This window comes from Pituophis catenifer, unplaced genomic scaffold (assembly GCF_029215685.1).
Source record: "Pituophis catenifer annectens isolate HBS135680 unplaced genomic scaffold, rPitCat1.0.hap2 SCAF_16, whole genome shotgun sequence".
Taxonomy (NCBI): Eukaryota; Metazoa; Chordata; class Lepidosauria; order Squamata; family Colubridae; genus Pituophis; species Pituophis catenifer.
In genome coordinates, this window is record NW_027256896.1 from 1,413,112 (window position 1) to 1,438,309 (window position 25,198).

Consider the following 25,198-nt stretch of genomic DNA (forward strand, 5'->3'; position numbering starts at 1 on the left):
TATTGAGGTGGACCATAACTTTATTTGCTACTGATGCTAAGGGGCAACTCTGATTATTATTTTTTATGTTGATGGTTTCTTGCTTTGTTTTTTGTTGTTGCCTTTGAGGGAAAAGGGGGTGGTTACTTGTTTTATTGCAAGCATAATACCTTTATGCTTTTGCATTTCATGCAATCAGTAAAACTACTCCACACTGAACTTTTTTTTTCAATTTTTCCAAGATTTCTATTTTTTTCCAGAAAAAAAAAACAGGGGAAAAAACAGGGTTTTTTCTCATGGTTTCAAAATTTTCGGAAATTTTACATCTCTACTCTGGAGTCCTTGGTGCTCTTTGAGCTTGGTTGTTTTCTTGCAGACGTTTCATTACCCAAACTAGGATCGTCAGTGCTAGTGCTAATTTCTGGATGGTCTTCAAGGGCAGCCCCATGTCAGGAAAGTTGCAGTGATCCATCTAGGACTGCCACTGAATCATAGCTTCATAAAGTTCATGTCTTACAGAAATACATGAAATTTGAATTAACCTCAGCTTTTTTTGATTGTTTCATTTATTTCATAGACGAAGTCATCCATCGGAGAATTTGGGGAACAGGGAAGAGTTATTAGGAGATGGCAGAAAAGGGAGGGAGAGAAGGAGGAATTCACAAGAAAGAGTTAAGACAAAAAACCTGAACTGTGAATGTGGCCAACGACCTATGTATCCTTGTCTATCATTTCATTTGCAATGGTTGAACAAGCTCTGTAATTCAGGGCAGAGCTAGCTCCCCAGAGGACTAAGGATGCAGGGATAAACCCAGCATCCTGCAAGTTCCATATTGACTGCAGCCACACAAGCACTCTGGGCATGGGACAAATAAAAGTGAGACAAACCCTTTAAGTACATGTTTCCTTTCTTGTAGTGGGCAAGCAGAAAAAGCCAAAGAGATCAGTCTTCAAGAAAGCCAAGGCAATGCAGAGACCCTTCCAATATTTTTGCCCCGCTCAGCTTCAAAAGCATGGATGTTCCTGTTGGCAAAGGTGATGCTGAACCGGAAGAGAAAGTTCAAACCCTCAACCAGCAGCGGCTGGGAAGGTGGCTCCCAAAGGCCTTTTGCTTATACAGTCACACGGTAGAGAAATAACCCACGACACACGAATTAATCAGGAGGTGCATCAATTCAAAATACATTACCTATGGATAATTCCCTTTCCGTGCAAGTACTCTAATGCAGCCACAATTTCAGCAGTATAAAACCTCGTACATGTCTCATCAAATGAACCAATCTTTCGGATGTATTTTAGAAGCTCTCCATTTTTAGCATAACTGAGACCAAAATCTGAATGCCAAGTTAAGAATTATTTCTACTGGGTGAACTAGACAACACAAGCATGTATTTGGAGACAAGGCTAAAGAGAAAGCCATGAGATTGGAAAGAGGATGGCCCAGGGGGCACAACTGATAGAGAGGAAAGATTTTTTCCTCTCTATCAAAAGTCTTTAAGGCTCTTTCCTTGAGTTAGGTTTCTAAACTAGGTATTAATTAGAGCTACTCCTCGATTTAGGACCATAACTGGGCCCGGAATTTCCATTGTAAGCATTGAAGTCATAAGTCAAGTCAGATCCAAATTTTAGGACAAATTTTTACAGTGGTTGTTAAGCAACCACTGGTAGTACAGTGGTCTAAAGCACCCTGTTATTAACACAGCTGTCTGCAATTACTGTAAGTTCGAATCTCACCAGGCTCAAGGTTGACACAGCCTTCCATCCTTTCTAAGGTAGGTTAAATGAGGACCCAGTTTGTGGGGGCAATAAGCTGACTTTGTATAAATATACAAAAGTATGAAGGCTATTGCTTAACGCATTGTAAGCCGCCCTGAGTCTCCGGAGAAGGGCGGCATATAAATCAAATTAAATAAAAAAAAAATGTAATCGTTAAGAAAATCATGCGGTCACTAAGCAAACCCAGCTTTCCAAATGGGCATTTTTACATGGAAATCAGCAAAAAGAGTCACAAATACAATCATGTGACCATAGAAGGCTGCAACCAGTTGTAAATATGAGCTGCTCGCCTGGCAGTTGAATTGCAATCCCATGACAATGGGTTGATTTGACAGTTTGTAAGTCACTCCCGGTGGTCTTCCGAGTGCGCTTCAAGGTTTTGGTTACTACCTTTAAAGCGCTCCATGGCTTAGGACCTGGTTATCTACGGGACCGCCTGCTACCACCAATAGCCTCCCACCGGCCAGTACGCTCCCATAGAGAGGGGCTCCTCCGGGTGCCATCGGCCAAACAATGTCGGCTGGCGGCCCCCAGGGAGAGAGCCTTCTCTGTGGGGGCACCTACGATCTGGAACGAACTCCCCCCGGAGATACGGAGGATCCCGGATCTTCGCACCTTCCATCGCGTGCTTAAAACGTTTTTATTTCATCAAGCTGGCCTGGCCTAAATCATCTCCTCTTTTAAATTTAAATTTTAAACATAAATTTTTAATCTGTTTAATTATGGGGTATTTTAAAATTCAGCCTAAATTATTTAATTTGTTTTAATTTATTTTAGATTTTGTATTTCCTGTGTTTTATCTTCTGGCTGTTCACCGCCCTGAGTCCTTCGGGAGAAGGGCGGTATAGAAATTTAATAAAATAAAATAAAATAAAATACTATTTCCAAGGCTTTTGTAACTCTGAACCATGGTTATGCGGTCATATGTTGAACTATATATGAAGCAGATATTTTAGTTTTTTAATATTCTCCATGACAGAACTGGTGCTCTCCGTTTTCTGCAATTCAGTCAGAGGTGGCTCCGAAATCTTAGGATGCCCATCCTGCCCTTGAAACCATCAAGAAGCTGATGAGATTCAGCATTCAGCACACACACTTGGAATTCCAGTTCAGTTTCAACCACAGACACCCTTCCATTTTTGGCCACAATTTTTACTGCCAAGTCAAACACAGAAAAGGATACAGAGCTTTTCTTCATCTTGAAATGTGAAGTAGAGCTTCACAAAGAAAGGGTGATCCAGGCGGGACATCACATCTCTCTCCCTGGTCACGTAGGGGACCTTATTCTCTTTAATGATATGACGCTTCTCTAGAATTTTAACTTTTAAACAACAGACAAATTACTAGACATTTGGACCTCGATCAATGAACCCCTCTCTCTCTGCTTTGATCAAGTACAATAGTCACACCTTACAGCAATAGCAGATGTGACTTACAGCAGCGGTCTCCAACCTTGGCCACTTTAAGCTTGGTGGACTTCAACTCCCAGAATTCCCCAGCCAGCTTTGGTTTAAAGTGGCCAAGGTTGGAGACCCCTGACTTAGAGGGTCATCAACAAACTACAACCCAAGAAGCAAGTGATACTCACTGGCATATTCTCGGGAAGTAGTCAATTCTCTGGCCAGGACAACCTGTTTTTAAGGGAAAGAGAAATCCGATTACATTCGGAGCATGTGACAAGCACTTGCTGGCAAGACTGGCGTATACATTCTTGTAGAGCCAGGTGTTCTCTATCTGGAGGCTGTCATAATCAGGGCCAACAAAAGGGTTAAGCTAAGGCCTTGCTGAAGTTTGCTTGGTGAGGTTTAGCATCTAGAGGGCATCAGTAGTGCAAGCCTGAAATGCCATGTTTACAAAATGATTATGGAAACGTATCAGGTTAATTCAGCCAGTTGCTCCCCAGACTGCTTAGCCAGTCTTACCAGGTGTTTCTCAAGAGTGTTTTGCATGCTCAGAGAGACAAGATCCACAATCTTATAAGGATTTGTGGCAATCAGGTGTCTGAAGAAAATGCAACGCTTTGGAAAGTCTGTCTAATGTGGTGAAGATCAGGCACTCAATGACCTAAGCAGACTTGTCACCAAGTGCAAAGGCCAGGAGAAAAGCAGCGACAACAGCAGCAGCACACCCGATCCGGCCCTTTGCCTTAGCACTGACAAGCAGCTGCCGCAGATACTCACTGTGGAAAAAGATCCTTCCCCGAGAATCTTCCCAAACTTAAAGTCCTCTGGGCGTTTCTTTCGAGGCTGTGGAGGCTGTTGCAAGGTGCTCTCCATATTCAGTTCCTGTCTGCTGCCACAGGCAGCAGCAACAGGTTGAAGGCTGGAATCCACCTGGTTCCTCACCATTGATGGAGATGAGCAGGAACATAAGACCACACTGGACTGGATAGGAACAGCATCATACTGCAAAGTAGAAAGCACACTCAATGTTGTGACCCTTAATCGATCAACCGTCACAAGACAAAAATGGCCAGATCACAAAACACGGCCTATAAGAAACCTTGCAGGCGCTGGCTGTCATTTCGCACAAGCTCCCACGGCCTAAATGGCAAGAGCTCAAGTCAGAGGTGATCTCATAGCATCCTGCCTAGTTTTGGACCCTGAAATGTCCTTCTCTTGCTTAGGGTTCCAGTGGGGCACCCAGTGTCCTCCCTCGTCTTCCTCCCTTTCTTTCATTGTCTGCCAACGGAAACTCTGCTTTCTATAGGATACTGAGCAGGCTCGGTCCTCTGTGTTGACCAGACAGTTTGTGTTGGACCAGACCAGAAACTCAATGCTTCGCTTTTCAGCAGTCATACTTGAGTCCCAACCAGTGGTGGGATTCAATTTTTTTAACAACCGGTTCTGTGGGGGTGGCTTAGTTGGGGGTGTGGCTTGGTGGTCATGTGACCAGGTGGGTGTAGCTATGTGCATAGGGACTACTCAGAGGGCTGAAAAAAGTCATTTCTGACTGGTCCTCGCACTTATGACCATCCTCACATTTATGCCCGTTACGACATTCTTAACAACCGTGTCAGTCATTTTACCACTACTTCTCTTCACCACGGTGACAAGATAGTGCGTAAAACGTAAAATGTGAGGACAGTCGTAAGTTCAAGGACTGGTCAAAAGTGGGAGGACCGGTCAAAAATAACTTTTTCGGCCTTCTGACTAGTCCATATGCACATAGGGACTATTCAGAGGGCTGAAAAAAGTCATTTCTGACTGATCCTCACATTTTTGACCGGTCCTCGCACTTATGACGGGAGTAGGGCGGTATACAAATTTAATAAAACCTAAACCTAAACCTAAACCTATGACCCTCCTCACATTTATGCCCGTTGCGGCATTCTTAACAACTGTGTCAGTCATTTCACCACTACTTGTCCTCACCATGGTGACAAGATAGGGCGCAAAATGTAAAATGTGAGGACAGTCGTAAGTTCGAGGACTGGTCAAAAGTGCGAGGACCAGTCAAAAATAACTTTTTCAGCCCTTTGAGTAGTCCATATGCACAAAAGGACTACCCAGAGGGCTGAAAAAAGTGATTTCTGACAGGTCTTCGCACTTTTAACCGGTCCTCACCCTTATGACTGGTCATCATTTATGCCCATTGTAGCATTCTTAACAACCATGTCACTCATTTCACAACTGCTTCTCTTCACCATGGTCATAAGATAGGGCAAAAAACGTAAAATGTCAGGACAGTCGTAAGTTCGAGGAGTGGTCAAAAGTGCGAGGACCAGTCAAAAATAACTTTTTCACTCCTCTGAGTAATCCATATGCACAAAAGGATACAGCAATAGAGAGGGATGAAGGAAGGGAAGGGAAATTAGAGTAGGAGTGAGGGTAAGAGAGGGAGGAAGAGAGGAGGAGAAGGAGAAAGAAAGAGGAAGTAGGGAGGAGAAGAAGCGGGGGGAAAGAAAGTAAGAAAGAAAGAAAAGAGAGGGGTGGTAGGTTTGAGGAGAAAGATTGCTATACAGTAAAAAAGATGAAATGGAAGAAAGGCAACCCCAAACAAATATAAAGATATTAAGATAAAGAATGAATTGTTAAACTTTAAAGAATAAAAGAGAACAGGCTTCCGGTTTGGCTTCTGTCGCCGCCAGATGGTCTTTCGGGACCGCCAGCCTCGCTGCCTGTAAAGAGCCGTCTCTACAGCTGAGAGACAGCTTGAAAAACTCCGTCTCCTTGAGGAGACGTGAGATAGAGCCGGCGAGGACAGGTAGAGCCCTCTGCGAACTCCCCAGAGTTTTTTATTACTCTTGGGGAGGAAGCAGAATGTGGCTCCCTATACAGCTCGCCGCTGCTCCGGGCTTCGAGGGAAGTCTGCTTCTTGCAGAGCCAGGCAATGGGACCAATCCAATTAATGAAAACTAACAGATTATCCAAACAAACAGGATGAAATCCGGATTTGGGACCCTAAATCGCAAGTATTTCTAACAACTTTATAAATGATTTTAAAAGCGAAGAAAAAAAGCTTAAAATGGCGACTGGCTGAGGCTTGAGAAGAAGAAAGCTGAAAGCGAAAGTCCTTCCGCCTGAATAGTTTAATACGTTACAAAGTATCTGAAATAATAGCGCTGGCTAGAATTGAAGAGAAAAATTTCTACTTTATTTTTCTTCCTTCTTAAAGACTTGATATTGATACCGTTTGGAGAGAAGTCTTTTTTTTAAAAAAGAGTTTGTCTGTGTGGCAGGATGGCGTTAAAAATGACAAAGCCAGACAAACAAGCAGCGGGGGGGGGGGGGCTCCCCCATTTACAAATCATATGAACAAGTTTTGAGCTTGCAGATTCAGAAGAATGGCTTTAAAGACCTAAAGGAATTTATTTTGGAGGAGATGGCAAGACATGATGAGATTGTGAACCAGAATCTTGAAAAATTCAGGCAGGAAATTAAAGAGTTGGTGCAACGAAAATATGCCAACCTAAAACAACAGATTGTAACAGCTTTGAAAACTTTTTCAGAAATAGTTATAAAGATGGATAACGATACCAACCTAGAATTAGAGTCTAAAATGAAGGAAGCTGATAATAAGTTTTATAATTTGGACAATAAAATACAAAGAATTGAAAATGATTTGATAAATATTCAAGACAATAGCTCAGAAGTAAAGTCTAAAATAAAGGAAGCTGACCACAAGATTTACAATGCAGACAATATAAAACAAAGGATTGAAAAAGAAGTCATAATGATGCAATACAGGTCCATGGAATTTGCGGTCAGAATGAGGGGAATACAGGAAAATAACAGAGATGATTTGAGAAAGATGTCTGCTGAAGTTCTGGCTGGGATTTTAAAGGTTAGTCCTGAAGAGGTATCCTGTTGGATTGATAAGGTCTACAGAGTGAATTCTTGGGTTGCAAAGCAAAGGCAGTTACCTAGAGATATGGTGATTTACTTTACTGATAGAGTAATAAGAAATGATATTGTGCAAAAGTCTTTTAACTCCACTTTGGAAAGGAACGGAAGGAAGATTTGGATATATAAAGAGCTGCCGTCCAAGATGTTAAAAGATAGAAAGGACTTTGGATTTTTGGTGACTGAATTAAAGAAACAAAACATCCCATTTAGGTGGGATGCTCCAGTTGGTATAATATTGAGATATCAAGGAGAAAGATATCAACTAAATACTGTTGAACAAGCGGAAGAATTTTACTACAAGGTTTTTAAAATGGATCCATCAGTGTTAGGAATACAGGAGGGGAATAAAGAAAAGCAAAATGAACAAGAGATTGAAACTCAGGCTAAGCAGATGGCGATGGAGGCAATGGAAAAACAACAAGTCACCGGGGCCCTTTTGGATGAGCCGCTTTTGGATTCTCCTTCAGAGGTTATAGCTGGATTAAACTATAAATACAAGAGAGGCGGCTTTGGAGTTTAATGTGATGTCTTATCAAGTTACAGACCAATCAGCTGATATGCAAGTTCTAGAAAGGCAACTAGGATGGAGATCTAAACCACAAAAGAAGAAGCAGGTCCTACAAAACTAAAAAATTTTAAACTAAACAACAGTCTAATGCCAGTTACTTAAGAGACGATTAAATATAATAAGCGGGATTTATAGAAGGCTAATACATAAAAATATAATTGAGGCAAATTATTGACTTATACTATTTTGAGAAGAATAACAGATCTCTGCAATGCTGGTGTTTTTGGGATGTGGAAGATGGCCTCTGGTTGAGTGGATCGGAACTTTCTATCTTGGACTCTTTGAAAAATGCATTACGTATATGTTGAGTTATGTGGCAAGAGATCTATGGGATTGGGGCATGCAGAAGATCTGGTTGTTACCCCAATGTGGTGGTTGGAACTAACAATCTAGATAAATGATGCTACAGAAATATAAATAGACGCTACATGGAATATAAATATAAAGTCACTCGGGTGGTTTTTTATATATGAAAATACTTATTATTGATGGGGGCAGATGGTAATTGAAGATACTGAATATACTGTTGGAGGCTGAACCTGATATTACCCTAACATGGGTGATGGAATTAATAATCCAGTTGAAAGACATTACAGAAGATATTATATGGATTACAAATCTAAAGTCATTTGAGGATTTTATTTATATATGGAAATATCTTTTAGTGGTGTGGTGTGGGCAGAAGAACAAAGATATTAAAAATATTATGTATGTTAGACCTGTAGGAAAATGGGTGGAGATAGGTTATTGATTGTTTAGTTTAGGAAAAGGGATGTTATGTTTAGATATAAATATATGCAAAAGATTTGGGTGGAGGAAATGGGTAGACTATGAGTTGAATAAATGCTAAATCAGGATTTATTATATAGTTTTATAGCTGAAGGTTGCTTTGAAATGTATAATATAGTATAGGGGGGATATAATAATAATGTTAGAAAGAAATGGTTAGCATATGGGGGGTGGTGTAAAAGGATGGTAAAGTATTATATAATTTGATGTTAATTTGGATTTTATTTTGGAGAAGCCATGGGAGGAGGGGAGGGTGAGGGGGGGGGGTTAGGGTGGAGGGGGGAAAAATGGGGAAAAATCTGTATTTGAAAAACTTTTTCAATTAAAAAAAAAAGAATAAAAGAGAACAAATATGAATAAATAGCAATAATTAGAAACACACATACAAACATACAATTTATTTTCTTTGAACAGAGTATTTGGCCGGTTCACAAATTTAAACAGTGTTTAGTCATTTCAATTACATTTACAATTTCTATATTTCCTTTTTGCCATATTTATTCCTTATCTATTTTTTTTAAAAAAACAATATTACCCTTCATCCTCATCTCTAATCTTAATCAAATTCAATTTTTCCCTTCTATATTATACCCCTTCCCATTGTCATCTATTTTTATATCCATCCTCACATTGGTTAATTATGAAATATTACAGTTGTTTAATATAAATTCAACATTTTAATATAAATCAATTAGTTATATAACTACCTTTTTTGTATATTAATCAATATGAACATGAATATTCCAATTATTTCCATGCAATCCAATTTCTTACTAATCAATTATATTTACCAATAATAATAAACGAAATAATTTCCCCCATATATTCCTCCAAACCACAACTTAACCATTTCTGCTTTCAACACAATATACAATTAATAGTATCTCAATTATTACAATTCCCTAGTTAAATAGAGCTTTTTTTCTTTTGTGTTTTAAAATCTTGAACTCTCCTCTTTTTCCCTAAATTTCCCATTGTTTGCACCTACCTTTTTTGGTGAGGAAAAAGAAAAGAAATCTGCCTGCCTAATTTTCCAACGTTGCAGCAACAGCAAAGCCAACAGCCTACTTTACTTTCAGTTTCGTTTTTCAGCATAGCTAGGGGGAAAAAAATCTGCTCCAGCAAGCAGCAGAGCCCTGAGAGCAAATCAGCTGAGAGTCGGGAGGCCGATCTAATCAAGGGCTAATTAGCCTATGCTGAAGCTCCGCGGGCCAATAAAATTACAAAAAAACACTGAACCGTTTGTTAAATTGCTGGCTCGCCCGCCCCTCGCCCACTACTATTTATTGGCAATAAATAGTGGTGCGGAGGGGCGGGGCAAGGGGCGGGGTGAGCCAACAATTTAACAAACGGTTTGGCCGAACCCCCTAGAACCGGCAGAATCCCACCACTGGTCCCAACCCTGCCTATACCGAGCCTCTACATTTCCTGCTAAAAGGAGTGATTGGCTAAAAGATTCTGCCACACCAACAGCTGAGGGTGCTGGGCAGTTTGGCTGACCACAAGAGGCTTCCAAGGCATGGATTTGCAAACTCAAGTAGCAGCAGCAGCAGCAGCAGCAGGAGGAAGAGGAGGGAAGGACCAAAGACTCTGCAGTCATGACGGGCAGGACTAAACCCCATTCAATATGGAAGCCAGAGTTTAGCAAGAGAACATGGGGATCATTTGTGCTATTTTACATCCAGTGGCCAGGTGTGGCCTTGAACATTTTTAACAATGGGTGGCATCCAAAATGGTAAGAGTGTCACAGGGATGCAAAGTAGCTCTCTAAAGGAGGCTGCCTAGCCTAAACTATATGACCATTCAGACGGTCCATTTCAGGGAAACCTAGCAGTTATGCCAGTGGCAATTAATGCTTCAAACAATTGGACAGACATTGACAAATTACTTAGAAACCACAGAAGAAATATCAACAGGAAATGCATGACATAGGGATACAGGGAGGGAAAGAAAAGGTAAAATAAGTTATAAAGGGCAAAGTTTCCTTTTTAAAACAATGGAACCTTGCACAAATGAGAAAAGAAATAGACACCTCCCAGAAACGCAAGATGAAACCAAACCAAACCAAGATACTCTGTTAGCTTCCCTACTCCAGGGGAATGATGGGAAAGTAGAACTGCCAAGCGGAGGAGCCCACTTGGGTTGCCCCACACCTCTTGGACCCCATTTCCTTCTGCCTCAAGGAGACAGCCAGGGATGGTGACCACAGGCAGCTTGTATGTGTTCCCAAGGAGAGGACCCTTCCGACGTAGTTGGGCCTAACTGGGCCTTATCTCAGCTGCCTCGGGCCGACTTGACTTCCACTCTTCCAATGGCTTCTACCTTTATCTCCACTCCTGTGGGTTGTTTTCTTAATATCTAGGAATTCAATTTTACTTACTTGATTTATATAGCCACCATCTCACTTTTACATCACTCCAGGCGAGTTATAATAAAAGAAAAACACAATATACTCCCATAAAGCAGTCGGGCATAATCTAACCTATCATATAGTATTTGCTACTTCAATGGCATTAACAGGCTCAGACGAAGGAAGGATTTCTTCCTGAATATTAAAGCAGCTTCTTTCAATTTATCTGATTAAAGAAATGAGGGAGGAATAAACGGAGAAAAGAAGTGACGTAAGAGCAGGGCTTCTGGGGTGGGAGGGCAACCAAATCAATGGAGAAAATTATACAGAAATGGATTGGACCTCTTCCAATACTCTATTTACCACTGGGAAAGTTTCGTTTTTAGAAATATATTTTGTCATATAATTAATAGAACGTACAGAATTGGGTTCCTTGAATGGAATCAACATCCACTATTTAAAGATGCAAATCATGTAGACTCCTTAGTGTGTGTGTGTGTGTGTGTGTGTGTGTGTGTGTGTGTGTGTGTAAGCATGGGATGAGCTATAGATCGGGACATTTGCTAGCTCCTCTCATGACTCACCAATCTTGGAGATAAAAGCTATAAGAAACACTTTAAATCATTTTAAGCACTAGAATACTTTTAACAGTTTTGTTCTAGAATTCACTTCCATCCTAATCCTTTCATATTTCTCTTGCTTCCGTAAGAATGTCAGGATTTTGCATAATGAATTATTTCTAGCCCCAGACTTTCCTTTGAAATCTTTAAGAGTTCAGTTATTTATGGAAGAGACATCCCTGGAGCTATGCTCCATGAAAAGAGAGCCAGCCGGATGCTCTCACGGAGCTCCATTTGAAAAGCTGCTGGAACAAGAAGCCCCCAAAGATTCCCCTCAAGGAATAACCACTCCCACCCAGGAATTCTCTCCAAACACGCCCAGCGCAGTTTGCTAAAAATGGCTGCTCCTCACTTCCAGGGCAAGCTGCTACCCTCCCAGCTTGGTAGCCCAGAAAAAAGCCCAAATTGCTTCCTGTCCGTGTGAAAGTTTTGTGAGCAGGACCTGCGGGGATCGGCCCCTTCTTTCAGCTGCTCATGAGCAGCAAGAGGGGCAAATTCAATCTTTGTTCCCTCCTGGGTTTGGTTCTGATTTGGATCCTGACAGAGATACCTATCAACTAGTACTTGACTAGTACTAAGTACTCAACTAGTACCGTACTAAGTGTTGTACTAAGCCTGAAAGATATTATTCTCTACTTAATACTGTATATACATACACACACATGTCAACCTATTCTCCAAAGCACCTGAAGGCAAGACAAGAAGCAATGGATGGAAACTAACCAAGGAGAGGAGCAACTTAGAACTAAGGAGAAATTTTGTGACAGAATAATTAACCAAAGGAAGTGTTTCCGTCCAGAAGTTGTGGGTGCTCCATAGCTGGAAGTTTTTAAGAAGTGATTGAACAAACATTCGTCTGAAATGATTTCCTGCGCGCGCATGTGCGCGCGCGCGCGCGCGCGCGCGCACACACACACACACACACACACACACACACACACACACACACACACACACGGTGATAGCTTGGTACTCATTGTTAATTGGTTCCTGGAGTTGTGATGAATACCAAACAATTTTTCCCATAAAAAATAAAGTAGTAAGTCAGAAGACAGTGACAAGTTTTAGCTTGTAGATTGAGTACCAAACAAACTATGAATACTGAGGCAAAATTTTTGTGTCAAAATTATTGTGTACCAAATTCGATGAGTTTCAAAGCAATTGAGTACCAAGGTACCACTGTACATATATACATACATACACAATAATTGCTTTATTTTTAAAATACTTTTCCTTAATTCTTCTGTCGAATTGCCATATCTTTTTCTGATCACCTTCTTTTCTGGGCTTATATCTAACCTCTCAGAATTATTTACTATATTTCAGCAAACGGATGGCCTTTCCCGCCCAGACAAATCCAGAGAGCCTGGAAACCATAAAAACAGCCCACAACCCTCATTATCCTGCAGAATCTGCAGCACTTCATGCAGACAGGCAGAAAGCACAACATTGACCTCAGCCCACAAGAAAGACTTCAGAATTTGACAGGTCTTGGATTTTCCAGAAGGGCAACCTGGCAAGTCTCACTGCCTCCATGCATAGCTGCTTTCTTCCCTGTCCCCACTGTGGAATCACACTTGAAATAGAGCTTGGGTTCAGCCCTGCAGTGTAGGACAGCTCATTCAGCCTCCTAATGCAGCTTCACAAAGCGTGTGAGCCAGAAGGCTCATAGAGGTGTCTGCATAGACCAAGATATGAAGGTGACCCCAACGCACGTGGCTGCATACGCAGGCCCTGGAGCCCAAAAGCAGGAGAAAAACCTCTAGGATTCTAATACAGGAGAGCAATCAACCAAATATTTTTTTTGGGGGGGGGGGAGGAAGAACAGTTTCTCAAACGCTCCAATTAGAGATCTGCCTCTTTCATGAATGGAGGGAGGAGACCATGGCCAGAAGGCAACATGCCAATAGCTATTTATAATAGCCCCAAATAGCCTGACCAGGGACGGGGCTTTCGGCAGCTTCCCATACCGAGATAGTTAATTGAAGCCTTGCTTTCCATTTTTGCCTGGCAAAATCCGGTTTAGTCTGCTCTCAATGAAAACTTCTTCCTCAAAATGCAGCCACGTTGTTTCTAGAGGATTTTCTTCTAGACTGGCTCAGACTGAACAACTGGATTTACTTGGATCCAGGGTGGATAAAAATCAATGATTTTTTTTAAAAAAATTAAAAAAAATCAGATTTTTTTAATTTAAATCGGATTTTTTTTATTGAAATTGGATTTTTTTAAATAAAATGCTTTTTGAGGAAAATATATTACCATCCAAAGGTTATTCCATCATGAAATAAAGATTAGTTTTTTAATTATGTAGAATAAGGCTGTATATGTTTAATTTTTTTGGTAAATAAATTCCATTAATCCATTCACAATGTCATGCTCTTCCAGAGGTTTTTGTAAGATTATTGGGCAGTTTCTCTGCCTACAAGATATTATCACAGATGCTTGGTTTACTTTTGCAGTTCTCAAAACTGAATTTGACTCAGCAGAGATTACATTCCTCTTCTTCACAGCAAAAATGTTATAACATGAACAGAGTTGAGAAAAAGACCTTAATCCTATTGTTCTACACACCTATGAATACAGAATCAACCCCTTCAGTGCTAAGTTTCAAGAAGTTCAGTGAATAGAATAGAAACAATATTTTTCTGATTGTTTGGCGTGGAATAGATCTGCACAAGAAGGAAGTGAAACTAAGTGTGAGGAGGAAGGGGCAAGCAGACAAGCAGTACAAAATGAAAGTGAAACTTTCTGAGCACAATACTGCACAGCCACAGACAGACAAGTTTTTGGATCTTTTTGTGTGTATGACCTGAGGTTTATCACATTCTTTCCTTGGAGGAAAAAACTTATAATGACAGCAGGCCGTAAAAGAGACCCAGTTTGGCAATATTTTAATGAAGTTCCTTTACCTATCGGTAAGGCAGGCATGCGTGCAAACTGCAAACACTGCAACAAAGAAATGCAAGGCCTGGTGGCCTGAATGAGGCAACATCATGAGAAGTGCTGTGATGAAGATGACCAAAGAAACACATTTGAACAGGCAGGATCTTCAGGTTGGTAAACGTTTTTATTGAATCATATTTCTAAAGACTGCCTTGAACTGTCATGTTTGAGCAAAATTATATTTCTTATTATTACTGCATGTTACTGTCATTTGGTACAGTTATGAAGAAAAGCAAATATTCCTTTTGGGGCAGTGCTGTGTACAATAAGCAGAAATTATATAAACAATAAGATAACAGCATTGCCTTTTTTGTTTAGGGGAATTCATGGATTCCGGAAACTATCTACCTTCAAGATCACCATCCTCCTGTTCTACAGTTTCAGAGTTATGCACCCAGGATAGTGCTTCATTAGCATTAGCATTATCATCAGACACCCACAGCCACATATCACTATCACCTAAAAGAAAGAAAAAACCCTTCCCTCCTGGAACCACCATAGATAAGTTTGTGATAAAAACTAGCAGATTAGAAAAAGAGTTGATGAAAAAATTGCCCAGTTTGTTTATGCAACGAACTCTTCTTTCCGTCTGACTGAGAACCCACATTTCATTAATATGGTTCAGTCACTGAGACCAGGATACAGTCCACCCAGCAGAGCAGATGTTGCAGGGAAACTGCTGGATAAAGTGTATGACAGAGAAATGGAGCAACGTGCAACAGCTCTGGAGGGTAGAATTGTTAACCTAAGTATTGATGGGTGGAGTAATGTCCACAATGATCCTATTGTATGTGCTTGTATAACAACAGAAGAAGGGAAAGTCTTCCTTGCACGAACAATTGATACGTCAGGAAATGCACACACAGCAGAATACTTACAAGAAGTGGCAGTAAAAGCTGTAATAACATGTGAACAAAAATTCAAATGTCTAGTACGCAGTTTGGTCACAGACAATGCTGCAAATGTATCCAAGATGAGAAGAAATTTAGAAGAGCAGGAAGGGAATACAAAGCTAATAACATATGGTTGCAGTGCTCATTTGCTGCACCTCTTAGCCAAAGATTTAAGTGTTCCAGAAATAAAGACTAATGTTGTTGAAATTGCTAAATACTTCCGTAACAATCATTTTGCTGCAGCAGCTCTGAAAAGGATGGGTGGAACCAAGCTAACGCTCCCACAAGATGTTAGATGGAACTCTGTGGTGGACTGTTTTGAGCAGTATATCAAGAACTGGCCTATTCTGATGACAGTTTGTGAAGAAAATCGAGCTAAAATAGATGGCACTGTCACGGCCAAAATCCTCAACATTGGGCTTAAGAGAAATGTTGAACATATGCTGAGCATCCTGAAACCCATCTCTGAAGCTTTAAACAAAATACAGAAAAATAGCTGTTTATTGCTGATGCTGTTGAAATTTGGAAGGAACTGAGTGAACACTTAAAAACAGAACTACACATGGACAGAATTAAATCACAAGCATTAAAAAAAACGAATGGGACAAGTACTGTCTCCAGCTCATTTTTTGGCAAATATTGTCAATATCCAGTATCAGGGTCAAAGCTGAGGAAGAGGAGTTAGCTATGACATGGGTATCCAGCAATCATCCATCTGTAATGCCAAATATAATAAACTTCAAAGGTAATGGGGAACCATTCAAGAAATATATGTTTGCTGAAGATATTTTAAAGAAAGTTACACCAGTGAACTGGTGGAAGTTACTTAAGCACTTGGATTTAGAGACTGTTCAAGTAATGATTTCACTTTTGTATTTAACGCCTGCTTCTTCTGCAGGCGTTAAAAGAATATTCTCTTCCTTTGGACTCATTCGTTCTAAATTGAGAAATCGTTTGGGACCTGATAAAGCAGGAAAGCTTGTTTTTCTTTTCCAGATTATGGACAAAGAAGAAGATGAAGATGACGAGTGAGCTACAGAGGGCAGTATTTAAGTTTTTCATGTGTAGGCTGGGCTGACAGTCTAAGTTTCTTAAAATATATATATTTTGTTTAGCCAAATTAGTTAACAAACATGGATGTTTGTTTAAGCAAATAACATATGCTGTAATATTATTGTTTCAGTTGAATAAATCTATTTAAATTGTTATTATTAAGGTAATGATTATTTTTCTCCTTCCTAAGTACAACAGAAAAGTTGTCCAAATATGAATGATTAACCTATTAAACTGGGGATAAAAAAAACTAAGAAAAGTTGTTATTCTAAAAATCTTCATCTATTTGCATATTAAAGTTATACCAGCAAGAATTAGTCTTTATGTAGAAAACTATGATTTAAATCAAGCCTTACTGACTAGTGATTTAAATCGTGATTTAAATCGTGATTTAAATCAGTTTGATTTAAATCAAATCCACCCTGCTTGGATCTTAGGAATTTATTTCAAAAAACCTACCTGATTCAGAGCCACATATAATATAGGTATGACAGATACACCCCCCATTTGCTATTTAAAAAAAAGACAAACAACTTCAACTAAGTTGGCTCATTTAATCATTTGATGACTATTGCCCATTACCAGAATGGGTTCCAGAAATTAAAAAGATCCATACGAGAGAGCTTTCTCCTCTCGATAACCAACTAGAAATGTCCCCAGGGATGTTGTGAAGTGCTCTGACAACTAAGTTACTATTCTTCTCTTCTTTTTCTGCAATTCAGTTGAGACCTTTGCTAGGCTAGAGTGGAGGTTTCTCAAATACATTTCTCGAGAAGTTACAAAAAAAAGTTCTTGTGTACTAAATAAAATCAAGGTGAATATGTATATTTGTGTTTGATCCAAAATTCAAGGTTGACTCAGCCTTCCATCCTTTCTAAGGTAGGTAAATTGAGGACCGAGTTTGTGGGGGCAATAAGATGACTTTGTATAAATATACAAAAGTATGAAGGCTATTGCTTAACGCATTGTAAGCCGCCCTGAGTCTCCGGAGAAGGGCGGCATATAAATCAAATAAAAAAAAAAAATTGTCTATGCCCCTCTTTCACTTAAAAGTATACATTGCCCAATTAAAACAAACACTCAAAACAAGAATGGGCTGGGGACAAAAAAGCTTCCCAAAATAAACTTAATATTTTTTTATAAATAAAGAAGCAACCTGAATTAACTTCTGAATGGGGAAACCAAAGGCGAAGGGGGACTTCTTTCCTTTGCATCATCGTTCCTTAACTCTGTGGCTCTCACTAAGTAAATGATGCCCAGAGCTACCAAAAGCTGGCTATTCCTAGCCTAGAATATTGTGCCTATAGCATCCTAGGTAGTTTTTGTAGCCAGATGGCAGGCAATGCTAAGATTTGTTTATTTAGGCTTTTTTGCCACTCCAATCAGTCAGATTCTGGATGGCTTACAATTACAATTCCTACATTCAGAAATTCAGGTTAAGGGAACATCAACATATAAGCCACTAAAGACAATAAAATAATACAAATCAGAAAGCCAGTCTGAACACTCAGGCACCACTTACTTCCCTTGATATAATCATAATTCTATCCTACCTCAAAAAGCCCTGCAGAAGACCCAGGTGCCGGATATTAATGGGGAAGGGGCTGTCCTAATCTCCAGGATGTTCCAGAGCAGGAACTGCCATCAGCGTGACTCCATCTTGGGATTCCTTATACACTACATCAGTAGGGAGAGGTACATCACAGCTTCCCTCAAGCACCTCAACACAGTCAGAACAGTCCCCCCAAAACAGTCATCTCAGAAACACCCAGGCCCTAAAAGTTTTTTTTTTTTTTAGAAAAAACACTTTGAATTTCCCACGATATCCCACCAGTGATGTCAGATGACTACATTGAATTAAACTCATTACCACTCAAACCACTGCATTTTGAAACATCTGGAGTTTTTTAATAGCCTTCAAGGGGTGCTCCACATAGGTCACATTGTCTAAACAGGCAGTGACATAGCATGAGTGAATGTCAAGAAATTCCCATTCCAGGAAGGCCACTAGTGACCCTGAAGATGGCACTGTGCCAAGGTTCTCAAGCTTAAGGTCTTCCTTCCTTCCAGCCCTTCAAGTATTGGAAGATAGTTATTTCATCACTAATCCTTCTCTTCGATAGATTAGACACATCTAATTCCCTTAATCTTTCATCACACAGTTTAGCCTCCTCCCTCTACCCTTTGGAAGACAAGTTGTCTGCTAGGTTTGTCAAGAACCTGTCTGATATCCCAATTGGTGCAGTTTGTCTCCCAGTTGATTTATATTTGGTTTTGTGTATTCCTGTAGAGATGTAGTTGTTTCTTACACATAAGGCAACTCCACCTTCTTTTTTTGATAGATCTGTTTCTTTTGAACAATTTAAATCCTTCTAGCAGTACATTCTAGTTATGGGTTTCATCCCACAAGGTTTTGGTAATGACAACACTGTCATATCTACCCTCATGTATTAGGACTTCAAGTCCATCCTATTTGTTCCTCATACTTTGAGCCTTAATGTACAGGCATCTGAATCCTTTATGACTGACTCTGCGTTTGCTTCCTACTATGTTTTACATCCAAGTTCTCCTTTCTTTTCACTATTTCTTATCTCATTGTTTGAGTGGTTATCTTGAGGTTATGCCTGGAATTAGGTCCTAAAGACTGGTCTGCCTCCCCTTTCAATTAAAAGCAAAGCCTTTCGGATATGCCAAGCCAGTTGTTTTACAAACACATTTCCCCTGATTTTTGTGAGGTGTAGCCCATCCCCTGCCAGAAGCCCTTCATGTACATAATGTAGACCACAGTCTAGGAATCTAAAATTCTCTCAACAGCATCATCCCTTAAGCCGATTCTCCATTCCCTCAGTGGATGTTGACTTTCCATTGGAAGTACAGATGAAAATACCACCTGTGCTCCTATCTCTTTGGCTTTTGTGTTCAGCTGCTCAGAGTCTCTTGATATTTCAGGTTCGTTGTTGTACAATTTATCCTCATATTAAAGAGAAGAAAGGGATAATAATCTGTGGACTTAATTATTTTAGTAAGCCTCTCAGCCACATCTTTGATCTTTGCTTCTGGGAGACAGCAGATAGATTGCCCAGTCTACAAACTGCTGGTTCCTTTCCTCTGAAAAGAGTGTCTTCTATCACCAACATGTATTTTTTTTCTTTGGAGAAGTCTTGTCTTTTTTCCTTCTCACCGCTATACTTGACAATGTCCCTTCTCCAGGTGTCTACATGCCTTCTTCCAGGTGGAGGATATGAAATCGATTGCTCAGCTCCAGTGGGGATTGATTGGACTGGACTGAGCTGGACTGCAGGGGGATTCTCAGGGTTTTTTTAATTTGGGTTCTCAGTAGGCATGAATACATATATCGCACACATATATACATATCACAACTGAGTTAGTCTTTCTGTGACTATGTGCTTTTCCCATGACTATGCTATTTGCAAATGCTCTGAGTCGTTCCAAGGCAGGGTACCTTATTTCTTTTAAAATTTGGTTTAATGAAGAGTTATATTTTTTTAATTTAATTTTTTTATATTTTTTATTATATTTTTATTGTTAAAGAATAACAGAAAAAAAAAACAATACAAAAATCAATAGTAAAGAAAAAAAAATTTTTTTCCCCCCAACGTGCTATACAAATGGAAAGGAAGTTTTAGGAAATTAAAGTCTTCAATTCTTCCAGAAATCTCTTTGATAAGGTATTGGCGCCGATTCATCCAATCTCCCAAGTGCAAAGTCCACAAATGGTTGCCAAGTGTTCCAAAAAACATTCTCTTTGTATATACCACTTCTAATTTTAATATCACAAGTCAATTTATCATTTAATGCAAATTTCCATGTTTCATTATACCATTCTTCTAATTTTAAGTCAACATTTAATTTCCAATATCTAGCAATTATAATTCTCCCCATTATAACCAAAATCTTCACCAATTCTCTTTCTCCAATTGTTAATGTTGTTTCATTCAATATTAATAATAATATGGTTTCCGATTTCAATTTGACCCTCTTCTTAATCATTTCAAATATTTCATTTTCTATCCTAGACCAAAAAAGTTCAACCCCATTACATTTACACCACATATGAACATATGTCCCAAGTTCCACTTTACATCTCCAACACATTTTATCCACTTTATTATCCATTTGAAAAAGTCTTATTGGGGTCAAATACCACTTCCAAATAACTTTATAATTATGTTCTTTAATCCTTATTGATAATGTCCTCATTATTCTGCTAACCCAGTTCATATTCCAATTTTGATTAGAAATTTCAATACCCAGTTCTTTTACCCAATTCTCTTTCATTACCATTTGTGAATTATTTATTTATTTATTTATTTATTTATTTATTTATTTATTTTATTTCTTTCCATTTCTATACCGCCCTTCTTCAATTAGGACTCAGGGCGGTGATTATCAAAGTTAATAATTTTATAAATTTTGCTAACTAATCCCTTTGGCCCAATTTCATCTTTTATTATTCGAGATGTCAAATTTTCAAATTCCGTTTCCTTTCTATTCTCATCATTCCTTTCTTTACATTTCCTATTCCATTTATTCATTTGAATTCTTTCGAACCAATTAATGTTTAATTTTCCATAAATTTCCTCTTTCCTCATTTCATTTTCTGTAAATTTCAACCATTCACTAATTGTTTCCACTTTCTCTTCTATTATAATCCTCTCTCTGTTACTATTTAATTTCATTGGGCAATTCTCTTTCAGTTTACCTAAATACAATACGTCTGGTATTAATTTTTTTGCTACTCTATCCCAATTTTTAGTCAGACTATTTAACCAATAATTACAAATTTTAACCTTACCTTTAAAATTTTCCAAAATCCATTTGTAACCAAACTTCTTTATTTCCTTCATTTCCAAACTACCCCAAAGTTCAACGTCTCCTTTTAAAATTTTTACTACTGTTCTTATATTAAATGCTCTATAATAGTTTAATAATTTTGGAATTCCTAAACCACCTTGTTTTTGGTTCTATACCACATTTTCTTAATCAATCTTGATTTTTTATCCCCATTACAAAATTTATCTAATTTTTTTTTTGATATACTTCAATGTCCTTCTCAGTTAAAAAAATCGGAAGCATCTCGAATAAAAAGTTAAATTTAGGAAGTAACATCATTTTACATATAGCTACTCTACCAAACCAAGATAACTTTAGTTTTTTATATTTCCCAATTTTCTCTTCAATTTCTTTTATTACTATGTCATAGTTTAGTTTCTTTAAATTTTTAATTTTAAGTGAAAGTATAATACCTAAATATCTTAAATTATCCTTTATCCTAATTCCAAATTGATTTTGTAATTTTTCTTTGTTTTCCCTATCAATTTCCATTAATAATTCTGATTTTGCCCAATTTACTTTCAAACCAGTCATATCTTCAAATTCTTCCAAATGTATTTGAACTCTTTTTATATCATTTGTAATATTATTTAAAATAACAAGAGTGTCATCTGCATATAAATTAACTTTGATGCCTTTATAACCTATTAATTCTGAATCCTCTGTCTTGTCCCTGCTTCCAAATTTATGTCTTGTGTAAATATACCATTTACCTTCACTCTTGCCGTACCCCTCTGATACAATTTAGAAATAATATGAATAAATTTATTACCAAATCCTAATGCAGAAATCATTTCTTTTATAGTATCCCATTGTATAGAATCAAAGGCTTTAAAAATATCCAAGGCAAGAATACCTATCTTATCTGTGGGGGCACCTACCCTCTGGAATCAATTGCCTCCAGAGATAAGGAGAATCCAAGACCTCGGTGCCTTCCGCCGTGCCCTTAAAACCTTCCTTTTTCAGCAAGCCGGGCTGGCCTAATTTTTTAAGTGTTTTTAAGTGTTTTGTTTATTGTTTTTAATTAATGGGGCCAAATTTATATATGTATATTTTAACTGTATTTTAATATTTGTACTTGATGTTTTTACTTGGCTGTTCACCGCCCTGAGTCCTCAGGGAGAAGGGCGGTATACAAATTCAAAATAAAATAAAAATAAAAATAAAAAATAAATCACCATTATTCTCAGCAATATCAATAACATTTAATACTCTTCTAAATAAATCACACATATAACGCCCTTTAACAAAACCTACTTGATTGTGGTTTATATATTTATCTACAAAATTATTCAATCTATTTGCTACAATTGCAGTAAATATCTTAGCATCTTGGTTAATCAAGGAAATGGGCCGATAGGATTCAATTTTTTCTAAATCTTTACCTGGTTTCGGGATTAAGGATATAATTGTTCTATTCCAGGACATGGGAATATCACCTCCATGTAATATCTTATTATACAATTTCTGTAGTTTTGGGATCAAAGTTTCTTTAAACTCTTTATAAAATTCTGCTGGTAACCCATCCTCACCTGGAGATTTTCCAAGTTTTAGCTTCTGAATCACATCTTTAATTTCCTCAGAGGTAATATCCTTTTCCATTTTTTCTTTATATTTATTATCAATTTTCTTCTGACCATATTTTTCTAAAAAAATTTTTAATTTACAATTATCAATTTCTTTCTTGAGATATAATTCTTGAAAAAACTTTTTAACAATTTCACATTTCTCTAATTTTTTATAACATCTCTTACCTTTTTCATATATTAGGACACCTATTTCTCTTTTTTCTTTTTTATCTTTCGCCATTCTTGCTAATAATTTTGAATTTTTATTACCATATTCAAAAAATTCTCTTTTTAAATAACTTAATTTTTTTAACTATTTCTGTATCTTCCGCTATTTGTTTATTTTTCAATTTTATAAGTTCCTCCCATAATTTCCTATCCTTAGTCACTAAAAATCTATTTTCCAGTTCTTTTATCAATTTCTTCTTTTCCTCTATTTTTACTTTATAATTCTTATACTTTCTACTTGATAATTTAATGCTTTCTCCTCTAAAAATTGCTTTCATTGTGTCCCAAACTGTTCCGTAATTGACTTTTCCATTATTATTCCAATCCCAATTTTCTTCCCATTTCTTAAGAATACAATTCTTATCTTCCTCGTTTTTATACAATTTTTCATCATATCTCCAACAATTTTCTTTTTTCTCCAGAAACATATCTAATTCTAGTAACAATTCTGCGTGGTCAGAGTCTTTAAATATTCCAACATCCATATTATCCACGTTATCCATCAAATTCTTTAATACAAAAATATAGTCAATTCTTGAATATGAATTAAATACCTTTGAGTAAAAAGTATACATTCTTTCATTACCTTTAATCTCCCTCCAAACATCTACTACACCATTTTGCAACATCCAATTATCAAGTATCCCCATTTTTCTTATTCCACTATAGCGGGTAGGATTAGGGTTAGGGTTATATTTTTTAGCAGTATTTTCAATAAGGTATCCTTTGGTTTTCAGAATTGGTCTTTGTAGTTAATCTATATATATAAAAGTGAAAACCACTCACTCATTAATCACGAAATCTCCAGAACCGTAAAGTCTACAAACATGAAATTTGCCACGTATGTTCCTCCTGGCTTCTAGGTGCTCACTTAGAAAGGATTTTTTGAAATGACCATCAGAGCATTAGTATTTCCCATATTATTATAACATGCTCTGATGCTAATTAGTTAGACATTCTACTCCCCCTCCCAACTTGAAAATAACTCTGGAGAGAAGGGGATAGCATAGGACAGGCTTTGGTGGGGCAAGCCTCATGGAGAGAAGGGGCTAGAAAGCCTGTGGTAGGAGAGGATCTATGGGGCCAGCCTGAGGGAGAGAAGGGGAGAGGAGAGGATCTATGGGGCCAAGCCTGAGGGAGGGAAGGGGATGGGAAAGGTTCTATGGGGCCAGCCTGAGGGAGAGAAGAGGATAGGAGAGGATCTATGGGGCCAGCCTCGGGGAGAGGAGAGGATCTATGGGGCTTCTGGATAAGAGAGGCTTCTGTGGGGATAAGAGAGGCCTCTGTGGGGCCAGCCTGAGGGAGAGAAGGGGAGAGGACAGGAGAGGCTTCTGTGGGGTCAGCCTGAGGAAGAGAAGGGGAGAGGAGAGGATCTATGGGGCAAGCCTGAGGGAGAGAACAGGAGAGGAGAGGCCGATGGTAATTACTCATTAATTTTCAATCTCTAAGTGTCAATTTATCAAGCCCCATCACATAGTTTTGTAGCGAAGCACGGGTATCCAGGTATGTTGAAATAAGACTTAAATGTTAGTCTTTTGCTCCCTCTTGTGGCTAGGGTTGAAGTAAACCTTAACTATACTGGTAACTCATCAAAGGCCAATCAGATTGCCTTCAAGGTGGTTGTAATCCAGAGAGGAATAGAAGGAAAAAAAAGTCACTCAGCACATTTATTGTAACAGAATCTATAAAAATGGTAAATTCTCAATTCCTTCCAGACAAGGTTTTTTTTAGTAGGGTTTCTTAATTTTGTCTAATTTGGTGGCCTTTTGGTTCTGTCTTTATTTTAAAAATTTAAAAACCTTGAATATTTATACATTTTACATTTTTATTTTTTTAAAAAATGAATTTATTTTGACAATAAATTGGACTATTTTTAAAAGTCTTTGGGCCCCTTTTTCTTTAAAAGACTTTAAAAATTCTAAAAATGGAAAAACCTGATTATTTAAAAAAAATAAATTTTATTTATTTTATTTTATTTTTTTTAATTTGATTTATATGCCGCCCTTCTCCGGAGACTCAGGGCGGCTTACAATGTGCTCAGCAATAGCCTTCATACTTTTGTATATTTATACAAAGTCAGCTTATTGCCCCCACAAACTGGGTCCTCATTTAACCTACCTTAGAAAGGATGGATGGCTGAGTCAACCTTGAGCCTTGGAGAGATTCGAACCAGCAGTAAATTGCAGGCAGCTGTGTTAATAACAGGGTGCTTTAAACCACTGTAGTACC

The 25,198-nt window shown here is 38.2% G+C and overlaps 1 protein-coding gene across 1 annotated transcript in view; it reads right to left on the reverse strand.

Annotated features, from left to right (window-relative positions):
- PDPK1 (3-phosphoinositide dependent protein kinase 1) overlaps positions 1 to 25,198 on the reverse strand; it is a 55,586-nt gene that overhangs the window by 16,092 nt on the left and 14,296 nt on the right. The window contains exons 2-5 of the mRNA XM_070954942.1: positions 3,936 to 4,160; positions 3,344 to 3,386; positions 2,939 to 3,076; positions 1,169 to 1,313 (exon numbers count right to left, since the gene is read on the reverse strand). Coding sequence (XP_070811043.1) covers positions 1,169 to 1,313; positions 2,939 to 3,076; positions 3,344 to 3,386; positions 3,936 to 4,160 — 551 coding nt within the window. The remainder of the gene's footprint in view (positions 1 to 1,168; positions 1,314 to 2,938; positions 3,077 to 3,343; positions 3,387 to 3,935; positions 4,161 to 25,198) is intronic.